Source organism: Budorcas taxicolor, chromosome 11, assembly GCF_023091745.1.
Source record: "Budorcas taxicolor isolate Tak-1 chromosome 11, Takin1.1, whole genome shotgun sequence".
Taxonomy (NCBI): Eukaryota; Metazoa; Chordata; class Mammalia; order Artiodactyla; family Bovidae; genus Budorcas; species Budorcas taxicolor.
This window is the reverse complement of record NC_068920.1, coordinates 152,639,223-152,659,586: the sequence shown is the minus strand read 5'-3', so window position 1 is coordinate 152,659,586 and position 20,364 is coordinate 152,639,223. Positions and strand designations below refer to the sequence as shown.

Here is a 20,364-nt window from a genome sequence, read left to right as displayed (position 1 = left end):
CTGCATATGATGCCCATGGGTTTGGGAAGGGAGGTCCACATCAAGAACCATGAGAATGGCAAGCTTTGCCTGAATAGCTGGTAATGATGACCAAATAGAGGAAACAAAGACTTATCATGATTTGGGCTATAGAATGGTAACATGTGAAATAACAGAATATCTTGCATTTAATCAGACCCAAGCCAATGGAAAGACTCAACCAAACCAGCAGTGTTTCTGAGTTCATCCTCCTGGGACTCTCCTCCCGGCCTGAGGACCAGAAGCCACTCTTCAACCTCTTCCTCATTATATACCTGGTCACCGTAACAGGGAACCTGCTCATCATCCTTGCTGTCCACTCTGACCCCCAACTGCACACCCCCGTGTATTTCTTCTTGAGTGTCCTGTCTTTCACTGACATTTGCGTCACAACAACCATTGTCCCCAGGATGCTGGTGAACTTCCTGTCACATAAGACCATCTCCTATGCTGGGTGTCTGACCCAGATGTATTTCATATATGCTCTGGGCAACACTGACAGCTGCCTTCTGGCAGTCATGGCCTTTGACCGCTATGTGGCCATCTGTGACCCCTTCCACTATGTCACCACAATGAGCCACTGCCGCTGTGTCCTGCTGGTGGCCTTCTCCTGCTCATTGCCTCACTTCCACTCACTCCTACATGTACTTCTGCTGAATCAGCTCACCTTCTGTGACTCTAAAGTTATCCATCATTTTCTCTGTGACATCAGCCCTCTGATGAAATTGTCCTGCTCCCCCACATTAATCAATGAAATTGTGATAATGACAGAAGGACCTGTTCTTTTGGTGACCCCCTTTCTATTCATTACTTTCTCTTATATACAAATCCTCATTGCAGTTCTTAAAATTCCCTCAGCTGCAGGAAAATGCAAAGCCTTCTCCACCTGTGGGTCTCACCTCACCGTGGTAACACTCTTTTATGGAAGCATCTTCTATGTCTATTTACAGCCTGTGTCCACCTGCACAGTCAGGGACCACGTGGCAACAATTGTTCACACAATTTTATCCTCCATGCTCAATCCTTTTATCTACAGCCTAAGAAACAAAGACCTGAAACAGGGTCTGAGGAAGCTGGTGGGCAGGAGGAAACCCCAGGCAGCACCCTCTTGATGAACACACAAGGGAATCTTCTCCATATGAGTCTGGTTTCTACTGGCTTTTGGTGATCAAGCAAAGGAAGTGAGCATTTTTAACCCATGTGAGAATAGGCATTGTGGTCAGTTACATCCATTGATGAAGACCCATAAATTGGCTCTGCTTCAGCTTAAAGCATGATACACCCCCTCACCATTTCTTCTCTTTTCTATGAAGATTCATCACATTGCATCTTAGAATTATTGCTTTGAGATAAGCCTTTTCTCGAAGATATTTCCTGGACTATTTTCTGTCTTTTATCAAGAATTATCCTCCAAAATTCTTCAATTTCAGTAAATTGCTAAAATTAATTACTTAATTTATAGCTGCTGATTGTCTTTGAAAATGTTTGAAAGAGGAGATAATGAATGGAGAAAAGGAAAAGGAGAAGATTGAGTATATTTTACTTAATTATCTCAATATCAGGATTTTTTATAACACCTTAATTTTCTCTTCCAAAACTTTTTCTTGGCTTACACATTAAGTTTTCACTTTTACTATTCTCTTATCTTTCTCCTGATTTACTATATTTCTGTGGTTTTATATCTTTTCAGTTTCTTATTTTTTAGTATACAACTGCCAAATGCTAATGGCCAGAAAGAATGAGAATCATGAATGATAACATAAAATTATCCATTGCATAGTGTGAATATTGAAACATTTCTTACTTCTGTCTATCCTTAAACCTACATGTTTAAAATATATGATTTAAACTGTATTCTAGAATCTCCAACTCTTGAGTCCGACTTGCAGGTTTATTATTAATATCATAAGTGTATATTGATTACAGATGATATATTTTAGTCAATCAATTTTATAACAGATAAAAATTTGGGAAAAACCTTAAACCCTATCAATAAGGACTGGAGAAACTAATTGTGATTAATTATCAAATATAACAATATGCAGCAAGCAGAAAATACCACACAGATCTCTGTTATTTTCTTGAAATGTCATTAAATAGAAATCTTAAGTAGACCTGAGTATGAAAGTACGAATTCATTTTCATTTTCAAAATAATGTTATATATCTATATAGTCACTGGAATAAGAATGGAAGTGTAAGGGTAGGGAGGGACACAGAGGGAGAGAAATTGCACTTCTCTATACACATTCATCTGAAATTGTATAAATAAATATTTATAGCTCATGGAATTGAAATTTATTAATAAATCAAATGACCAACACAATGGTGAAAGACTGTTTGCAAAATACCAGCTGAATAGAAACTTTTTAGGTGTTTGCAAATATGAAAAACATCATTGTTTGGCTCTTTCACTTGAATCATAATTTGATAGGATACAGCATTCTAGGTATCAAAACTTCTGGAACATTAAGGACATATCTGATTGTTCTACTGTATCACGTGTTTTCAGTGAGAATCAAGAGGTCCTTCTAATGTGATCACCTCCCTTTTGTTGTTGTTCAGTCACTGAGTCATGTCCAACTCTTTTCGATCCCATGGACTGCAGCACGCCAGGCTCCTCTGGCCTCCACTATTTCCTGGAGTTTGTTCAAATTCATGTCTCTTGAGTCGGTGAGGCTATCTAACCCTCCTCTGTCACTCCCTTCTCCTTTTGCCTTCAATCTTTCCCAGCATCAGGGTCTTTTCCAATGAGTCAGCTCTTTGCATCAGGTGGCCAAAGTTTTGGAGCTTCAGCTTCAGCAATCCTTTCAATGAATATTCAGTGTTGATTTCCTTTAGGATTGACTGCTTTGATCTCCTTGCTATCCAAGGGACTCTCAAGAGTCTTCTCCAGCACCACAAGGTGAAAGCATCAATTCTTCAGCACTCAGCCTTCTTTATGGTCCAGTTCTCACATTCATACCTGACTACTGGAAAAACCATAGCTTTGACTATACAGACCTGTGTCAACAAAGTTACATCTCTGTTTTTTAATAGGCTGTCTAGGTTTGACGTAACTTTCCTTCCAAAGAGCAAGCATCTTTTAATTTCATGGCTGCAGTCACCATCCTCAATGATTTTGGAGCCCAGGAAAATAAAGTCCATCACTAATTTCCACTTTTCCCCCCTCCTATTTGCTATGAAGTGTTGGGATCAGATGCCAAGATCTTAGCTTTTTGAATGTTGAGTTTCAAGCCAGCTTTTTCATTCTCCTCTTTCACCTTCATCAAGAGGCTCTTTAGCTCCTCTTCACTTTCTGCCATTAGAGTGGTATTATCTCCATAGCTGAGGTTGTTGACGTTTCTCCTGCCAATCTTTTTTTTTTTTTTTTTTTTGAGGTGGCCGAAGTACTGGAGTTTCAGCTTTATTTTTTTTTTAATTTTTATTTTTACTTTATTTTACTTTACAATACTGTATTGGTTTTGGCATACATTGACATGAATCCACCACGGGTGTACATGAGCTCCCAAACATGAACCCCCCTCAGCCTGGCATTTCGTATGATGGGCTCTGCATGTAAATTGAATAAGCAAGGTGACAGTATACAGCTTTGACATACTCCTTTCCCAGTTTGGAACCAGTCTACTGTTCCATGTCTGGTTCTACCTGTTGCTTCTTGACCTGCTTTCAAGTTTCTCAGGAGACAGGTAAGGTGGCCTGGTATTGCCATCTCTTTAATAATTTTTTGAGTCACACAAAACCCTTTGCAATGACAAGGCTGTGATCCATGCAGGGGAATATAGGAGAAAGGAATTTTTAAAAGGGAAATTGTGGGGTTATATGAAATCATGTATGTGAAACTTTTGAAAATTGTAAAACACTATAGAATTGAAAGACTCTTTCATTGAATAAACAAAGGAAAACTAAGTAAAACAATTTTCCCCTAAGAAAAAGAAAACAGAGAAAGACAAATACTGTATGATATCACTTATATGTAGAATGTAGAAATAAAAGAAACTATTGAAGATAGCAAAAAGAAGAGCAGATACAGAGAACAAACTCTATGTTAACAGTGAGGCAGAGCAGAAAAGGGGCAAAATAGGGATAGAGGTTTAAGAGGTACAAACCACCATGTGTAAAACAAGTGACCTATTTATACAAGCATGTATTGTTCAGCACAGATAATATACCCAATAGTTTATATTATAATAAGTATAAATGGGGTACAATCTTTAAAAATGAGAATCACTACATTGTACACTTGGAACCTAACACATTGCACATCAAGTATACCTCAGTTTTTAAATTTCTTTTAAAGAAAGACAGTTGCTGAGAGGACAAATTCAAAAGTTCCCACCATTGGTACATAGAACTCTACTCAGCACACTGTAATGGCCTATATGGAAAAAGAATCTAAAACAGAGTGGATATATGTATATGCATAACTGGTTTATTTGACTTACATCTGACTAATGAAATATTGTAAATCAAATATACTCTAATAAAAAAAATTTTTTCTAAGGAAAACAAGAAAATTTACCAGGCTGTGCAAGAAAAAATGTTCTAACCAAAACAAATAAGTTGTAACTATGTGAGGTTATGGATGTGTTAACTAACATTATTGTGGTAATTACTGTACTTCATAAATACATCTCAAACAACTGTATTGTATACCTTTAACTTACACAATGCTATATGTAAATCATCTCAATAAAGCTGGAAAATAATAATTAAATATTTGTTGGGTGAATGAATGGAAACAAGAGAAAGATGAAGGCCACATGAAGAGTAAGTGCGGGAGACAGGACTCAAACCCAGGAGTTTCTGCCTCAGTAGTATTTACTCTTGGTAAGTAGATTAAACTGACTTCCCTGGTGGCTCAGATGGTAAAGCATCTGTCTACAATGCGGGAGACCTGGGTTCGAGCCCTGGGTTGGGAAGATCCCCTGGAGAAGGAAATGGCAATCCACTCTAGTACTTTTGCCTGGAAAATCCCATGGACAGAGGAGCCTGGTATGCTACAGTCTATGGGTCACAAAGACTGAGTCTATGGACACAACTGAGTGACTTCACTTCACTTCACTTCACACTCAACTCAAAGGTAAGGAAGAAGACACAGATGTTTTATGTGAGACAGTGATTTACCCTGAGGGCAGTAGCAGAATGTGTTGTTTTTCCTATATTTGCAGATGATTTTTAACAAAATATACAATATTATCTATATAAAGCTCAAAAGAAAATTTTATTTCTGGTTTTAGCGCCAGAAAGAACTGCTATCCTGCTTTTTCAGATGAAGAAACTGAGGCTCATAGAGGCTAAGTCTCTTGTTAAAAGCAACCCCTAAATGAGTAGGCCAGCATTCTAATAAGTATCTCCTTTCCCTCAAAACAACTTCAAATCACTGATTTGAGCCTAAACTCTTAAATACATACATGTTTTTCAAAGCCCTTTTGCTAAATATGACAACACTTGCCTGACTCTGTGATTTTAAACATACGTAAATTCACATTAGCTTAATCCCACACTTAAAAAATCTAATCCACATGCCTCCCCAGATACTGGAAAGCACATACACACCATTGATCTCCACCAATTGACCCCTTTAAAGTTGGAAAACTCTGTATATTCATTTATGTATGATCTGTCTGGTTCTAGAATACACCTTGGTCCACACCTATTTTCAATAAAATGAAAATATTCACCCACATGAATATTTTTCTATCCTTGATAAAATACAGTTGAAGCCTGACCTTGAGATGGTGCACTGAGGTTCATTAGCTCTGAGATAAGTCCCAACAGCTAAACAGGAAGCCTCAGGGGTCCCCTATCTCCTTGAAGTCAGCTGGGCTAGCTCTGATTCCCTTTGTGCCTTCTCTGCCTACAGAGATCCCAGGATGAAATCCCTTGAGAAGTCATCACACCACAACTTCCTTAACCTAACAAGCACCCCAGAAGCTAGCAGAGCAGACTCCAAACTCATGAGAAGCTGCCTAGGCTTCCACAATCAGGAGAGTCCTCTTACTTGAGTCAGAGCCTCTCGCATTTCATGGGAGACACACGAGGAAGCTGAGCTTTGGCTGAGAAGCAAACTATGACCTGATGAATAGACAAGGTGCAGATCAGCTTCTGCAGAGGTTGGGAATGAAAGAAAAGCATCTGGACATGCAGGTGAGCTTCAGGAAACGGGCCACCCACTGGGCGACTCTAACCCAGCTTAGTGCCTTACTCTTTTCTTTTTGGATACTTTCAAATATTTTATGGATTGAGAAGTCATAAAGTCCAAGTAGAACTTCCATGTGGCATTTGGTTTTAAGTCCATCCAGTTGGACTTCTAGGCTGCCTATAACATAAGTTTTGGTGAAAGCAAAATGCTTCCGCAGAAAAGAAGAGAAAAAAAAAAAAAAAAACTGTTGTATTCCTGTTCTGATCCACTCACTCTGTGCTTTTGGAACTATTCTCCCAGGTTCTCAGATCCAAAACCTTCCTCCTTTTTTCTAGCCTGGGTGTTCTTCACATCTATGACCTAGAGCATCCAATTTAAATAATTCACCAAATTGCCACTAATTTTTGTATTCCACATTCCCCCAGGCAGCCCTTTCACAAATGACTCATCTTTGAATATTGATTTGCGTGTAATAAACTGCTTTGCAGACATGGTGTCTCCCTTGTTATCCTTAAAATGTCAAGAACCAGCTTGTGAGCAGATGATGCAGGACAAATCAAACCCCATTTTTTGTCTTCAGGGTACTGTATGGCCACAACTCCACACTCCAGACACACCCCAGTTATAAAAGCCCATGATTTTGGTCAGTTAATCGTGAATATTCAAATACTCAAATTCTACCATCTTAGCAACAAAGATAGCTAGATCACCTCTGTTGCAACTACAAGGATAGATTCAGAACATGGGAGAAGAAAGCTTGTCAATTAAGGGTGATAGAGACATATTTCATGTTAGGAAATTGTCAACATGAGGAAAATAATGCATGTGATTGGTTGTGACAGACGATAAATATACCAAAATTAAGGAAGCTCTTGAAAGCAAGAGCTTAGAGTGAGTCAGAAATCAGACTGTGTCCAAATCCTGATTGTGATTCAATTCCTTAGTGATCTTGAGCAGATTGCTTCACCTTCTATAAGCCTCATTCTCCCGTTTCACAACACATGCTTCCCAATTCCTTATTATGGAATTTAGTGGGATGAATGTCATAAGCTTGACATATAATAAATTTTCAACAAATATTGGTTTATTATAATTAACTTTAATTACTGATTAACTGAAAGCTCAATGCATTGAAACAAAACAAATATTTCTTCCATTGCTGTTGTTCAGTCACTAAGTCATGTTTGACTCTTCGTGATCCCGTGGACTATAGCACACCAGGCTTCCCTGTCCATCACTGTCTCCCTGAGTTTGCTCAAACTCATGTCCATTGAGTCAGTGATGCCATCCAACCATCTCATCCTCTGTCACCCGCTTCTCATCCTGCCCTCAATCTGTCCCAGCATCAGGGTCTTTTCCTTTCTTCTGTAAAATCTTACAAAATCATAAAATTTTGAAGTTAGCGTGAAAATTTGGCAGTGCAGGATGTGATATTTTACACATGTGAATGAGTTGATTTTGAGACCTTCTAGAAATAGAAGATGAGGGAGGGTGACAGGGGGATAGATGCGTATCAGCAGCTTCTTCTGAGTGTTCATAAAATGCTTGTCTTGAGGTATTTGAAATGTGCTGTCTCACTAACCCCTCATGAGAATGTGGATGTTTTTGCTCAATATCACACATGAAATAACTGAGGTTTAAAAATGTTTGGGGTAACTTAAAACTAAAATGTAAGCACTTATTTTTTCTATTAATTAATATGATAATATATCAATGTCCTTTTATACCAATGTGCATTCAAAATGTCTGAAAGGATATGCTGCCTCTAAAGAAATTATTTTAAACACTTTGATGATATGTGTGTTTCATGTCATATATGATATGAAAGTATATATGTTGAGTTTTTTACTGTAGCCAAGAATGTATAAATACCCAAACATCTCAAAATGTATCAAAATCCCCAAGGGATATGTCTATTCACAAGATATAGGGGGATATGCTGACTCTGAAATCTTGATTTAAAGCACTTTGTTAGAGCACTTTGTAGATGCACGATCTCTCTTTACAGAACTTTTGCAGTAGTAAGAAGCAGAGGCCATTTTAATGTCAATTGCTGGGTGACCAGATATGACCAAAAAAACATGTATGTAGACATGCTTCTCACAGATACTTTTGGATAAACATATCAAAGAGGAATTTTAAGGAAAAAAATTGAAGAGTCAAAAATGGATATCCATACTATACAAATGTGATTTACAACAGGAGGTGGAAAAAAAAGAAAATGGATTTACAAAAGAGGGAAGACCTGCATAGACTGACGCTCATATCCTATGAGCTAAGGAGGGAGAGCCTTTCATTCTGTGTGCAGACAAGAGGAATAATCACTGTTGCTCTGGATTCAACATTCCTTTGAGATTAGCTCTGTTGGTTAGTTTGAAAAATGGTTATTTACACCCAAGACCTAGTATACCAACTGAATTTGCTTTGATAAGGAATGAGGGTCCTGTGACTTCAACATCTAAAATACCCTCTACTCCCCAGTCACCTCCATCTTCTTGTATTTTATTAGAAAATGTATCCCTACATGATATAATATGACCTACTCTGCTGATGATCTGTCTCCCAAACTACAAAATGAACAACTCAAAAGAAACATCTCTCTGTTTTATTGCTATGTTCCCAAGAAGGATGTAGGAATTTTCCAGAATACGAATTAAGGAACTAGAATGAAAGAAGTTCACCTCAATATTTTTTAAAGTAAAATTCTTCTTCTGTCCCTCCAGCTTGCACTATAAGGCTCTTATCAAGCCCATGGATTTGGGAAGGAAGGACCACATCAAGAACAATAAGGGTAACATGTTTTCCCTGAAGAGTGGCTAATGGTGACCAAATAGAGGGAACAACGACCTGCTGGGTTCTCATGATTTGGGATACGGAATTGGAGCATGTGAGATAATAAAACTTCTTGTATATAACTATTAATAGACCCGAGTCAATGGAAAGACTCAACCAAACCAGCAGAGTCACTGAGTTCATCCTCCTGGGACTCTCCTCCCGGCCTGAGGACCAGAAGCCACTCTTCAGCCTCTTCCTCATCATGTACCTGGTCACCATAACAGGGAACCTGCTCATCATCCTGGCCATCTGCTCTGACCCCCAACTGCACACCCCCATGTATTTCTTCTTGAGTGTCCTGTCTTTCACTGACATTTGCTTCACAACAACCATTGTCCCCAGGATGCTGGTGAACTTCCTGTCACATAAGACCATCTCCTATGCTGGGTGTCTGACCCAGATGTATTTTATATATGCCTTGGGCAACACTGACAGCTGCCTTCTGGCAGTCATGGCCTTTGACCGCTATGTGGCCATCTGTGATCCCTTCCACTATGTCACCACCATGAGCCACCGCCGCTGTGTCCTGATGGTGGCCATCTCCTGCTCATTGCCTCACTTCCACTCACTCCTACACACACTTCTGCTGAATCAGCTCACCTTCTGTGACTCTAAAGTTATCCATAACTTTCTCTGTGACCTCAGCCCTCTGATAAAATTGTCCTGCTCCCCCACATTTGTCAATGAAATTGTGATATTGATAGAAGGATCTTTTATTTTAGTGACCCCTTTCCTATGCATTACTTTCTCTTATATACAAATCCTCATTGCAGTTCTTAAAATTCCCTCAGCTGCAGGAAAACGCAAAGCCTTCTCCACCTGTGGGTCTCACCTCACCGTGGTAACACTCTTTTATGGAAGCATCTTCTATGTCTATTTACAGCCTGTGTCCACCTACACTGTCAGGGACCACGTGGCAACAATTGTCTACACAGTTCTGTCCTCCATGCTCAATCCTTTTATCTACAGCCTAAGAAACAAAGACCTGAAACAGGGTCTGAGGAAGCTGGTGGGCAGGAGGCATCTCCAGGCAGCACCCTCTTGATGTACACACAAAGGAATCTTCCCCATCTGAATCTGGTTTCTACTGGCTCTTGGTGATCAAGCAAGCTCTTGGAGATTAGCACTTTTAACCCATGTAGGGCAAGGTATTGTGGGCATTTACATACTTTGCTGATGGCCTATTAATTGGCTATGCCTGTGATTAAATCATGATACTCCACCACACTATTTCTCCTCTTTTCTACAAAGAGTCATCACATTGCATCTTTCAAATGCTGCTTTAACCTAATCCTTTTCCCACACTGGGCGGGTGGCTCAAACAATAGAGAATCTGCCTGCAATGCAAGAGACTCTGGTTCAATCCCTAAGTCGGGAAGATCCCCTGGAGAAGGAAATGACAACCCACTCCAGCATTCTTGCCTGGAGAATTCCATGAACAGAAGAGCCGGGCAGGCTACTGTGCATGGGGTCACAAAGAATCGGACACAGCGATTAACTTTCATTTTTCCCACATAGATTTCCGGAACTAGTTTCTCTCTTTTATTAAGAATTATCTCCAAAATCCTTCAAATTCAGTATACTGCTAAAACAAATAAGTTCTTAATTTGTAGCTGTTGACTGTCTTTGAAAATGTTTAAAAGAAGGAGAATGAAAGGAGAGGAGGGAAAGGAGAGGTGGATGGAGGGATACATTTCAGCTAATTTTCTCATTTGAGGACTTTTTTTTAAATAAAATTTATTTTAATTTATTTTAATTTTTATTTTTACTTTATTTTACTTTACAATAATGTATTGGTTTTGCCATACATTGACATGAATCCTCCATGGGTGTACATGCGTTCACAAACATGAACCCCCTCCCACCTCCCTCCCCATAACATCTCTCTGGGTCATCCCCGTGCACCAGCCCCAAGCATGAGGACTTTTATAATCCCTTATTTTTCTCCTTCAAAACTTCTTCTTTTTTAAATACTAAGTTTTCAAGTTTAGAATTCTCTTATCTTTCTATCCATCCTTCATTACATTGCTGTAGCTTAGTTTCCATTTCTTTTTTTTTAACAGACAATTGAAAGTGTTAATAGCCTGAAAGAACAAGAATCAAGGGTGGTGACTTTAGAATATCCATTCCATAGTGGGGTGGTGAAATCTTTCTTGTCTCTATGTATCCCGAAATCTGTATGTTTAAAATATGATTTAAGACTGTATTCTAGAGACTTCAGCACTCAAATGTCTAACTGAAGGAATATTATCATAAGTGTATACTGAGTACTGAGATTTTATTTAGTCAGTCTCAGTTTATAACAGATAAAAATTGGCAAAAACCTAAAACTCTACTAATAGGAAATAAGAAAATTGTGTTTTTTAATGTAAAATGTAACAATTTTCAAAAGGCTGCAAAAATGAAACATCTCTATTATGTTCTTGAAATGTCATTAAGTAGAAAAAATTAAGTATAACAAAGTATAAAAGGATGAATCCACTATAGTTTTTAAAATTATATGATATATATTTGTATAGTCACTGAAATAAAAATGGAAATGTGAAAGGAGGCAAGGACTGAGCGAAGAGAAATTCCACTTCTTGGTACATATTTTTAATGTCTGAACTTCTTCAAATAAATATTTATAGCACGTGGGATTTAAAAGTATTAATAAATTACATGACCGAGGCAATGATGAAAGACTTTCTTTGTAAGATACCAGCTGGAAAAAAACTTTCTTGCAAATCTGAAAAACATCATTGCATGGCTCCTTCATTTAAATCACAATTTCATAGAATATACTATTCTTGGTACCAAAACTTCTGATACTTTAAAGACATATTTCACTGTTCTAAGGCATGAAGTGTTTTTGGTGAAAAACAAAGATTTTTCTAATGTGTTCTTTGTGATCACCTCCCCTGCTGCTGCTGCTGCTAAGTCGCTTCAGTCGTGTCCGACTCTGTGTGACCCCGTAGATGGCAGCCCACCAGGCTCCCTCGTCCTCTGGGATTCTCCAGGCAAGAATACTGGAGTGGGTTGCCATTTCCTTCTCCAGCACATGAAAGTGAAAAGTGAAAGTGAAGTTGCTCAGTCGTATCCGACTCTTAGCGACCCCATGGACTGCAGCCTACCAGGCTCGTCCATCCATGGGATTTTCCAGGCAAGAGTACTGGAGTGGGGTGCCATTGCCTTCTCTGGATCACCTCCCCTAACCACCGTTTATAGATACCCTATACCAAATATAGCCATGGTGCCACTGTTTTGGCTTTAGGGGAGCAGATTCGAGTCCACACAGTATACACCAAATGTGTGTAATGTCATTGTCTTTGGAAATAAGTCAATTCTAAAACTGAATGGAAATGAGAATGGCCTGGATCAGCCATGACGTGTTCGTCACTCAGTCGTGTCCGACTCTTTGCAACCCCATGGACTGTAACCGCCAGTCTCCTCCATCCTTGGGATTTTCCAGGCAAGAACACTGGAATGGGGCTTTCTTCTCCAGGGGACCTTGCTGACCCATGTCTCGAACTTGGATCTCCCGCATTGCAGGCAGACTCCTTACCATCTGAGCCACCAAGGAAGCCCATAAAATCCTGAACAAAAATCACAGAGTTGGAGCACACACATTAAAAAATTTCAAGATGTACTACAAAGGTGCAGTAATTAGTATGTGTAACATTTATATAGGAAAATATATATACAGCAATGTAAAGAATAGAAGACCTAGAAATAAATCTTTATTAATATAATCATTTCATTTGGGGCAAAGTGGTAACATAATTTAAAGAGGAGAGTAGGACCCATTGAATACGTTAAGTTGGAGCAACTGGTTATACACATATACTGTGTCTCATATTAAATATAAAGCATAAGAACCATATGAACATCTCAATAGATCCAGAAAAAGCTTATGAGAGAAGTCCTCATTTATCTATGATTCAGTTCAGTTCAGTAGCTCGGTCGTGTCTGACTCTTTGTGACCCCATGCATTGCAGTATGCCAGGCCTCCCTGTCCATCACCAACTCCCAGAGTTCACTCAAACTCATGTCCATCGAGTCGATGATGCCATCCAGCCATCTCATGCTCTGTCATCCCCTTCTCCTCCTGCCCACAATCCCTCCCAGCATCAGAGTTTTTTGCAATGAGTCAACTCTTCACATGAGGTGGCCAAAGTATTGGAGTTTCAGCTTTAGTATCAATTCTTCCAATGAACACCCAGGACTGATTTCCTTCAGAATGAACTGATTGGATCTCCTTGCATCCAAGGGACTCTCAAGAGTCTTCTCTTGTGGACTCTGTGGGAGAGGGAGAGGGTGGAATGATTTGGGAGAATGGCATTGAAACATGTATAATATCATATATGAAACGAATCGCCAGTCTAGGTTCGATGCATGATGCTGGATGCTTGGGGCTGGTGCACTGGGACGACCCAGAGGGATGGCACAGGGAGGGAGGAGGGAGGGGGGTTCAGGATGGGGAACACGTGTATACCTGTGGCGGATTCACGTTGATGTATGGCAAAACCAATACAATACTGTAAAGTAATTAGCCTCCAATTAAAATAAATAAATTTATATAAAAAGAAAAATTAAAAAAAAATACTATTCTAATTACGAGCCAAAAAAAAGAGAGAGTCTTTTCCAACACCACAGTTCAAAACCATCAATTCTTCTGTGCTCAGCTTTCTTCACAATCCAACTTTCACACCCATACATGACTACTGGAAAAACCATAGCCTTGACTAGATGGACCTTTGTTGGCAAAGTAATGTCTCTGCTTTTTAATATGCTATCTAGGTTGGTCATAACTTTCCTTCCAAGGAGTAAGCGTTTTTTAATTTCATGGCTGCAATCACCATCTGCAGTGATTTTGGAGCCCCCAAAAATAAAGTCTGACACTGTTTCCACTTAAAAAACTATAAACAAGATCAGTATCGAGGGAACATACCTCAACATAATAAAACCCATATATTGGGAAACATTAAGGGCAGGAGGAGACGAGGGTGACAGAGGATGAGATGGTTGGATGGCATCATCTACACAATGGACATGAGTATGAGCAAACTCTGAGTGAAGAACAGGGAAGCCTGGCACACTGCAGTTTATGGAATCGCAAAGAGTCAGACACAACGTAGCAACTGAACAACAACAACAGTGGCAAACTGACAGACAATCACACACTCAGTGATGAAAAGCAGAAAACATTTCCTTGAAGACTCCAAACAAAATGTAATGGATCTTGATGTAAGGATGCCCAGTCTTCCCACGTTTATTCAACATAGTATTGGAAGGTCCTACCCACAGCAGTCAGAAAAGAAAAAGAAATAAAAGGAATTCAAATTGCAAAAGAAGTAAAAATGTCACTGTTTGCAGATGACAAGACACAATATGTAGAAAATCATAATGAAACTATGAAAAAACTGTTAGAATGAATAAATGAATTCAGCAAATTTATAATACTGTATGATATCACTCATATATGAAATCTAAAGAATCAACAAACTAGTGAAAAAAGCAAAAAAGAAGCACACTTACAGATATCGCAAAAGAACTAGTAGCTACCAGTGGAGAGAGAGAAATGCGGAGGAGAAATATAGAGATAGAGGTTTTTAAAGGGTTATTATGGAATTATATGAAATCATGTACATGAAACTTTTGAAAGTTGTAAAGCACTATAGACTCAAAAGAATCTTTCATTGAATAAAAAAAGAAAGCTAAATAAAACAATTTCCCCTAAGGAAAAGAAAACACTCAGAGAAAGACAAATATCATGTGATATCACTTACATGTGATAAAAAAAATAAAACAAATTATTGAAAATAACAAAAAAGAAACAGACTCACAGTTACAAAGAATCTATAGGTTAGCAGCAAGGAGAGAGGGGGTGAGGACTAAGATAGGTGTAGAGAATTAAGAGTAACAAAACCACTATGTAGAAAACAAATAACCTACAAGATATATTGTTCAGACAGGTAGTATACCCAATATTTTATAACTATAAATGGAGGATAACCATTAAAAATTGTGAATGACTATGTTTACAAAGCAAGATAGCTACTGAATGACACATGGGGAAAACGCTGGACTCAGGAAGATTCCTCCCCAGGTTCAGTTCAGTTCAGTCGCTCAGTCGTGTCCGACTCTTTGCGACCCCATGAATCGCAGCACACCAGGCCTCCCTGTCCATCACCAACTCCCGGAGTTCACTCAGACTCACATCCATCAACTCAGTGATGTCATCCAGCCATCTCATCCTCTGTCGTCCCCTTCTCCTCCTGCCCCCAATCCCTCCCAGCATCAAGGTCTTCTCCAATGAGTCAACTCTTCGCATGAGGTGGCCAAAGTACTGGAGTTTCAGCTTTAGCATCATTCCTTCCAAAGAAATCCCAGGGCTGGTCTCCTTCAGAATGGACTGGTTGGATCTCCTTGCAGCCCAAGGGACTCTCAAGAGTCTTCTCCAACACCACAGTTCAACAGCATCAATTCTTTGGGGCTCAGCCTTCTTCACAGTCCAACTCTCACATCCATACATGACCACAGGAAAAACCATAGCCTTGACTAGACGGACCTTAGTCGGCAAAGTAATGTCTCTGCTTTTGAATATGCTATCTAGGTTGGTCATAACTTTTCTTCCAAGGAGTAAGCGTCTTTTAATTTCATGGCTGCAATCACCATCTGCAGTGATTTTGGTAGGACAGCATAAAACTTGGTCCCACTACCTCAGAAAGGAAATCTTATTCAAAAGGCATGGTTGGGCAAAATCTTTGCATACTGAAGTGCTAAGGGGAAAAGGGTAGAAATGAAGACATGTTTGCTGGAAAATGAGCAAGATTGTTTCATGTCATCTTAATTTTTTCAGCAACACTTTGAGATGAGTTTTCTTCAATCAAATTGTCTTCTCTCAGACACATGTACCCCAGTGTTCATTGCAGCACTGTTTATAATAGCTAGGACATGGAAGCAACCTAGATGTCCATCAGCAGATGAATGGATAAGAGAGTTGTGGTGCATATACACCATGGAATATTATTCAGCTATAAAAAGGAATAACATTTGAGTCAGTTCTAATGAGGTGGAATGGCATGGACCAGAAATGGTATGGACCTAACAGAAGTAGAATATATTAAGAAGAGGTGGCAAGAATGCACAGAAGAACTGTACAAAAAAGATCTTCATGACCCAGATAATCATGATGCTGTGATCACTCATCTAGAGCCAGACATCCTGGAATGTGAAATCAGGTGGGTCTTAGGAAGCATCACTACGAACAAAGCTAGTAGAGGTGATGAAATTCCAGTTGAGCTATTTCAAACCCTAAAAGATAGTGCTGTGAAAGTGTTGCCAGCAAATTTGGAAAACTCAGCAGCGGTCAGAGGACTGGAAAAGGTCAGTTTTCATTCCAATCCCAAGGAAAGGCAATGCCAAAGAGTGCTCAAACTACTGCACAAATGCACTCATCTCACACACTTGTGAAGTAATGCTCAAAATTCTCCAAGCCAGGCTTCAGCAATACGTGAACCGTGAACTTCCTGATGTTCAAGCTGGTTTTAGAAAAGGCAGAGGAAACAGAGATCAAATTGCCAACATCTGCTGGATCATCAAAAAAGTGAGAAAGTTCCAGAAAAACATCTATTTCTGCTTTATTGACTATGCCGAAGCCTTTGACTGTGTGGATCACAATAAACTGTGGAAAATTCTGAGAGAGATGGGAATACCAAACCACCTGACCTGCCTCTTGAGAAATCTGTGTGCAGGTCAGGAAGCAACAGTTCGAACTGGACATGGAACAACAGATAGGAAATAGGAAAAGGAGTACATCAAATAGGAAAAGGAGTACATCAAGGCTGTATGTTGTCACCCTGCTTATTTAACTTCTATGCAGAGTACATCATGAGAAATGCTGGGCTGGAAGAAGCACAAGCTGGAATCAAGATTTCTGGGAGAAATATCAATAACCTCAGATATGCAGATGACACCACCCTTATGGCAGAAAGTGAAGAAGAACTAAAGAGCCTGTTGACGAAAGTGAAAGAAGAAAGTGAAAAAGTTGGCTTAAAGCTCAACATTCAGAAAACGAAGATCATGGCATCCAGTCCCATCACTTCATGACAAATAGATGGGGAAACAGTGGCTGACTTTATTTTTTCTGGGTTCCAAAATCACGGCAGATGGTGACTTCAGCCATTAAATTAAAAGACCTTTACTCTTTGGAAGGAAATTTATGACCAACCTAGACAGCATATTAAAAAGCAGAGACATTGCTTTGCCAACAAAGGTCCTTCTAGTCAAGGCTATGGTTTTTCCAGTAGTCATGTATAGGTGTGAGAGCTGGACTATAAAGAAAGCTGAGCACCGAAGAACTGATGCTTTTGAACTGTGGTGTTGGAGAAGACTCTTGAGAGTCCTTTGGGTTGCAAGGAGATCCAACCAGTCCATCCTAATGGAAATCGGTCCTGAATGTTCATTGGAAGGACTGATGCTGAAGCTGAAACTCAATGCTTTGGCCACCTGATGTGAAGAGCTGAGTCACTTGAAAAGACCATGATACTGGGAAAGATTGAAGGTGGAAGGAGAAGGGGATGACAGAGGATGAGATGGTTGGATGACATCACCAACTCAATGGACATGAGTTTGGGTAAACTCCCGGAGTTGGTGATGGACAGGGAGCCCTGGCATGCTGCAGTTCATGGGGACGCAGAGTCAGACACAACTGAGACACTGAATTGAACTGAACTGAATGAGGTGGATGAACCTGGATCATATTATACAGAGTGAAGTAAGTCAGAAAGAGAAACATGAATACATTATATTAATGCATATATATGGAATTTAGAAAGATGGTAACGATGACCATATATGCAAGGCAGCAAAAAAGACACAGATGTAAAGAACAGACTTCGGGGACTATGTGGGAGAAGGCAAGGATGGGACGATTTGAGACAATAGCACTGAAACATGGATATTACCATATGTAAAATAGATAACCAGTGCAAGTCCGATGCATGAAGCAGGGCCCTAAGAGCTGGTGCTCTGAGACAACCCAGAGGAATGGGGTGGGGAGGGGGGTGGGAGAGGCTTCAAGATGGGGCCACATGTGCACCTGTGGCTGATTCATACCAGTGTCTGGCAAAAACCGCCACAATACTGTAAAGTAATTAACCTCCAATTAAAATGAATCAATTAATTACTTTTAAAAGGGAAAAAAAATGTCTTCTTTCACAAAATTGAAAGGCAGAAATATCGTGCAGATGAAGGAACAAGGTAAAAACCCTCAAGGCCAAAAAAACGAAGAGGAAAAAGGAAACTACCAGTAAAAGAATACAGAGTGATGATAGTAAAGATGATCCAAAATCTCAAAAATAAAATGGAGAAAATGCAAGAATTATTTAACAAGTTAACTAGGACCTAGAAGAAATACAGCATAAACAGTGTTGAGCAACACAATTACTGAAATTAAAAATACTCTAGAAGGAATCAATAGCAGAATAATTGAGGTACTGTGTTGTACACCTGAAACTTACATGCTATTGTACATCAACTATACCTCAATTTTAAAAAAAAATTTTTTTAAGACAGTTACTGAGAGAGAATATTTAAAAGTTCTCACTGAAACAAATGAATACGTTTTAACTATGTGGGTTTATGGATATGCTGTTAACTAACATTATTGTCAAAATCACTGTGCAATAAATATGTCTATAAATTCACTGTGTTGTATACCATAAGCTTACACAATGTTATGTCAATCATCTCAGTAAAGCTGGAAATTGATTAAGAGCTACTTATTAGATGAATGAATAGAAACAACAGCAACACAAAAACCACATAAGCATAAGCACAAGAGGCAGGACTGAAGCCCAGGGCTTTCTGTCTCTATAGTACTTATTCTTAATATGCAGACTGAAATTTTTTAATTAAATTCAGATCTAAAGAAGAAGATACAGATGTTTTGTGTGAGACAGTGCTTTATTCTGATCAGCAGCAAAATGTTTCACATGTCCTATAACGCTGTGGATGATGTTTACAATAACACACAATATTTCCAGTATAAAACTCAAAACCCCTTCATGGATCACAGCCTTGTCATGGTGAAGGGGTTTGAGTAATCCAGTGAAGCTATGAGCCAAGCAATTAGGTCCACCCAAGACAGAGGGGTCATAGTGGAGAGTTCTGACAAAACATGCTCCACTAAAAAGGGAATGGCAAACCACTCCAGTATGCATGCTGCGAGAAACCCCATAAACAGTATGAAAATGCAAAAAGATATGGTACCAAAAGATAAGCCCACCAGGTTGGAACCTGTCCAATATGCTACTGGGGAAGAGCAGAGGGCAACTACTAATAGCTCCAGAAAGAATGACATGGCTGGGCCAAAGTGGAAGCAACGCTCAGTTGTGGATGTGTCTGGTGGTAAAAGTCCAATGCTATAAACAGCAAAATTGCATAGGAACCTGGAATGTTAGGTCCATTAATCAAGGTAAATTGGACGTGGTCAAAGAGGAGTTGGCAACAATGAACACTGACATTTTAGAAATCAGTGAACTAAAATGGGCAGAAAAGGGTGAATTTTGGAAGCAGTAACAGATTTTACTTCTCTGGCATCCAAAATCACTGCAGACAGTGACTGCAGCCATAAAATTAAAGGACACTTGCCCCTTGGAAGGAAAGATATGACAAACCTAGACAGCATATTAAAAAGCAAAGACATCATTTTGCCAACAAAAGGCCATATAGTCAAAGCTATGGTTTTTCCAGTAGTCATGTGCAGATGTGAGAGTTGGACCATAAAGTTGAACGCTGAAGAATTAATGCTTTCAACTTGGGGTGCTAGAGAAGACTCTTGAGAGTCCCTTAGACAGCAAGGAGATCAAACCAGTCAATTCCAAAGGAAATCACCCTGAATGTTCATTGAAAGGACTGATACTGAAGCTCCAGTACTTTGGCCACCTGATGTGAAGAGCTGATTTATTAGGAAAGACCCTGATGCTGGAAAAGATTGAAGGCAGGAGGAGAAGAGGGTGGCAGAGGATGAGATGGCTGGATGGCATCACCAACTCAATGGATATGAATTTGAGTAAACTCCGGGAGATAGTGAAGGACTAAGAAGTCTGGTGTGCTGCAGTCCATGGGGTCACGGAGTTGGACATGACTTAGTGACTAAACAACAACAACAAAATACTCAAAAAGAAATTATATCTCATGTTTTGGTGTCAGAAAGAGCTGTTATGCTCATTTTAAGATGGAGACACTGAGACTCATAGAGGCTAAGTAACTTCTAAAAAGCAACTAACTACAAAGTGGCCAGGCCAGCATGCTAATAAATGGTATCTGTTTCCTCAACACTTAACCTCAAAATACTGCTCTGAGCCTGAACTCTGAAATACA

General features: G+C 39.4%; 2 protein-coding genes across 2 annotated transcripts; both read left to right on the top strand.

Annotated features, from left to right (window-relative positions):
- The first annotated feature begins 173 nt into the window (after positions 1-173).
- LOC128056031 (olfactory receptor 1L8-like) lies at positions 174-1,130 on the top strand. Its single transcript, XM_052648681.1, has one exon. It carries the CDS (start codon positions 186-188, stop codon positions 1,128-1,130), a length of 945 nt encoding a protein of 314 aa, XP_052504641.1. The 5' UTR covers positions 174-185.
- A 7,955-nt stretch (positions 1,131-9,085) lies between these two features.
- LOC128056018 (olfactory receptor 1L8-like) lies at positions 9,086-10,042 on the top strand. The gene has a single exon (XM_052648663.1). The coding sequence runs from the start codon at positions 9,098-9,100 to the stop codon at positions 10,040-10,042; it is 945 nt and encodes a 314-aa protein (XP_052504623.1). The 5' UTR covers positions 9,086-9,097.
- Positions 10,043-20,364: the final 10,322 nt, after the last annotated feature.

Coding starts and splice junctions, on each gene's coding strand:
- LOC128056031 (XM_052648681.1), top strand. CDS start 186: ATGGAAAGACTCAACCAAACCAGCAGTGTTTCTGAGTTCATCCTCCTG.
- LOC128056018 (XM_052648663.1), top strand. CDS start 9,098: ATGGAAAGACTCAACCAAACCAGCAGAGTCACTGAGTTCATCCTCCTG.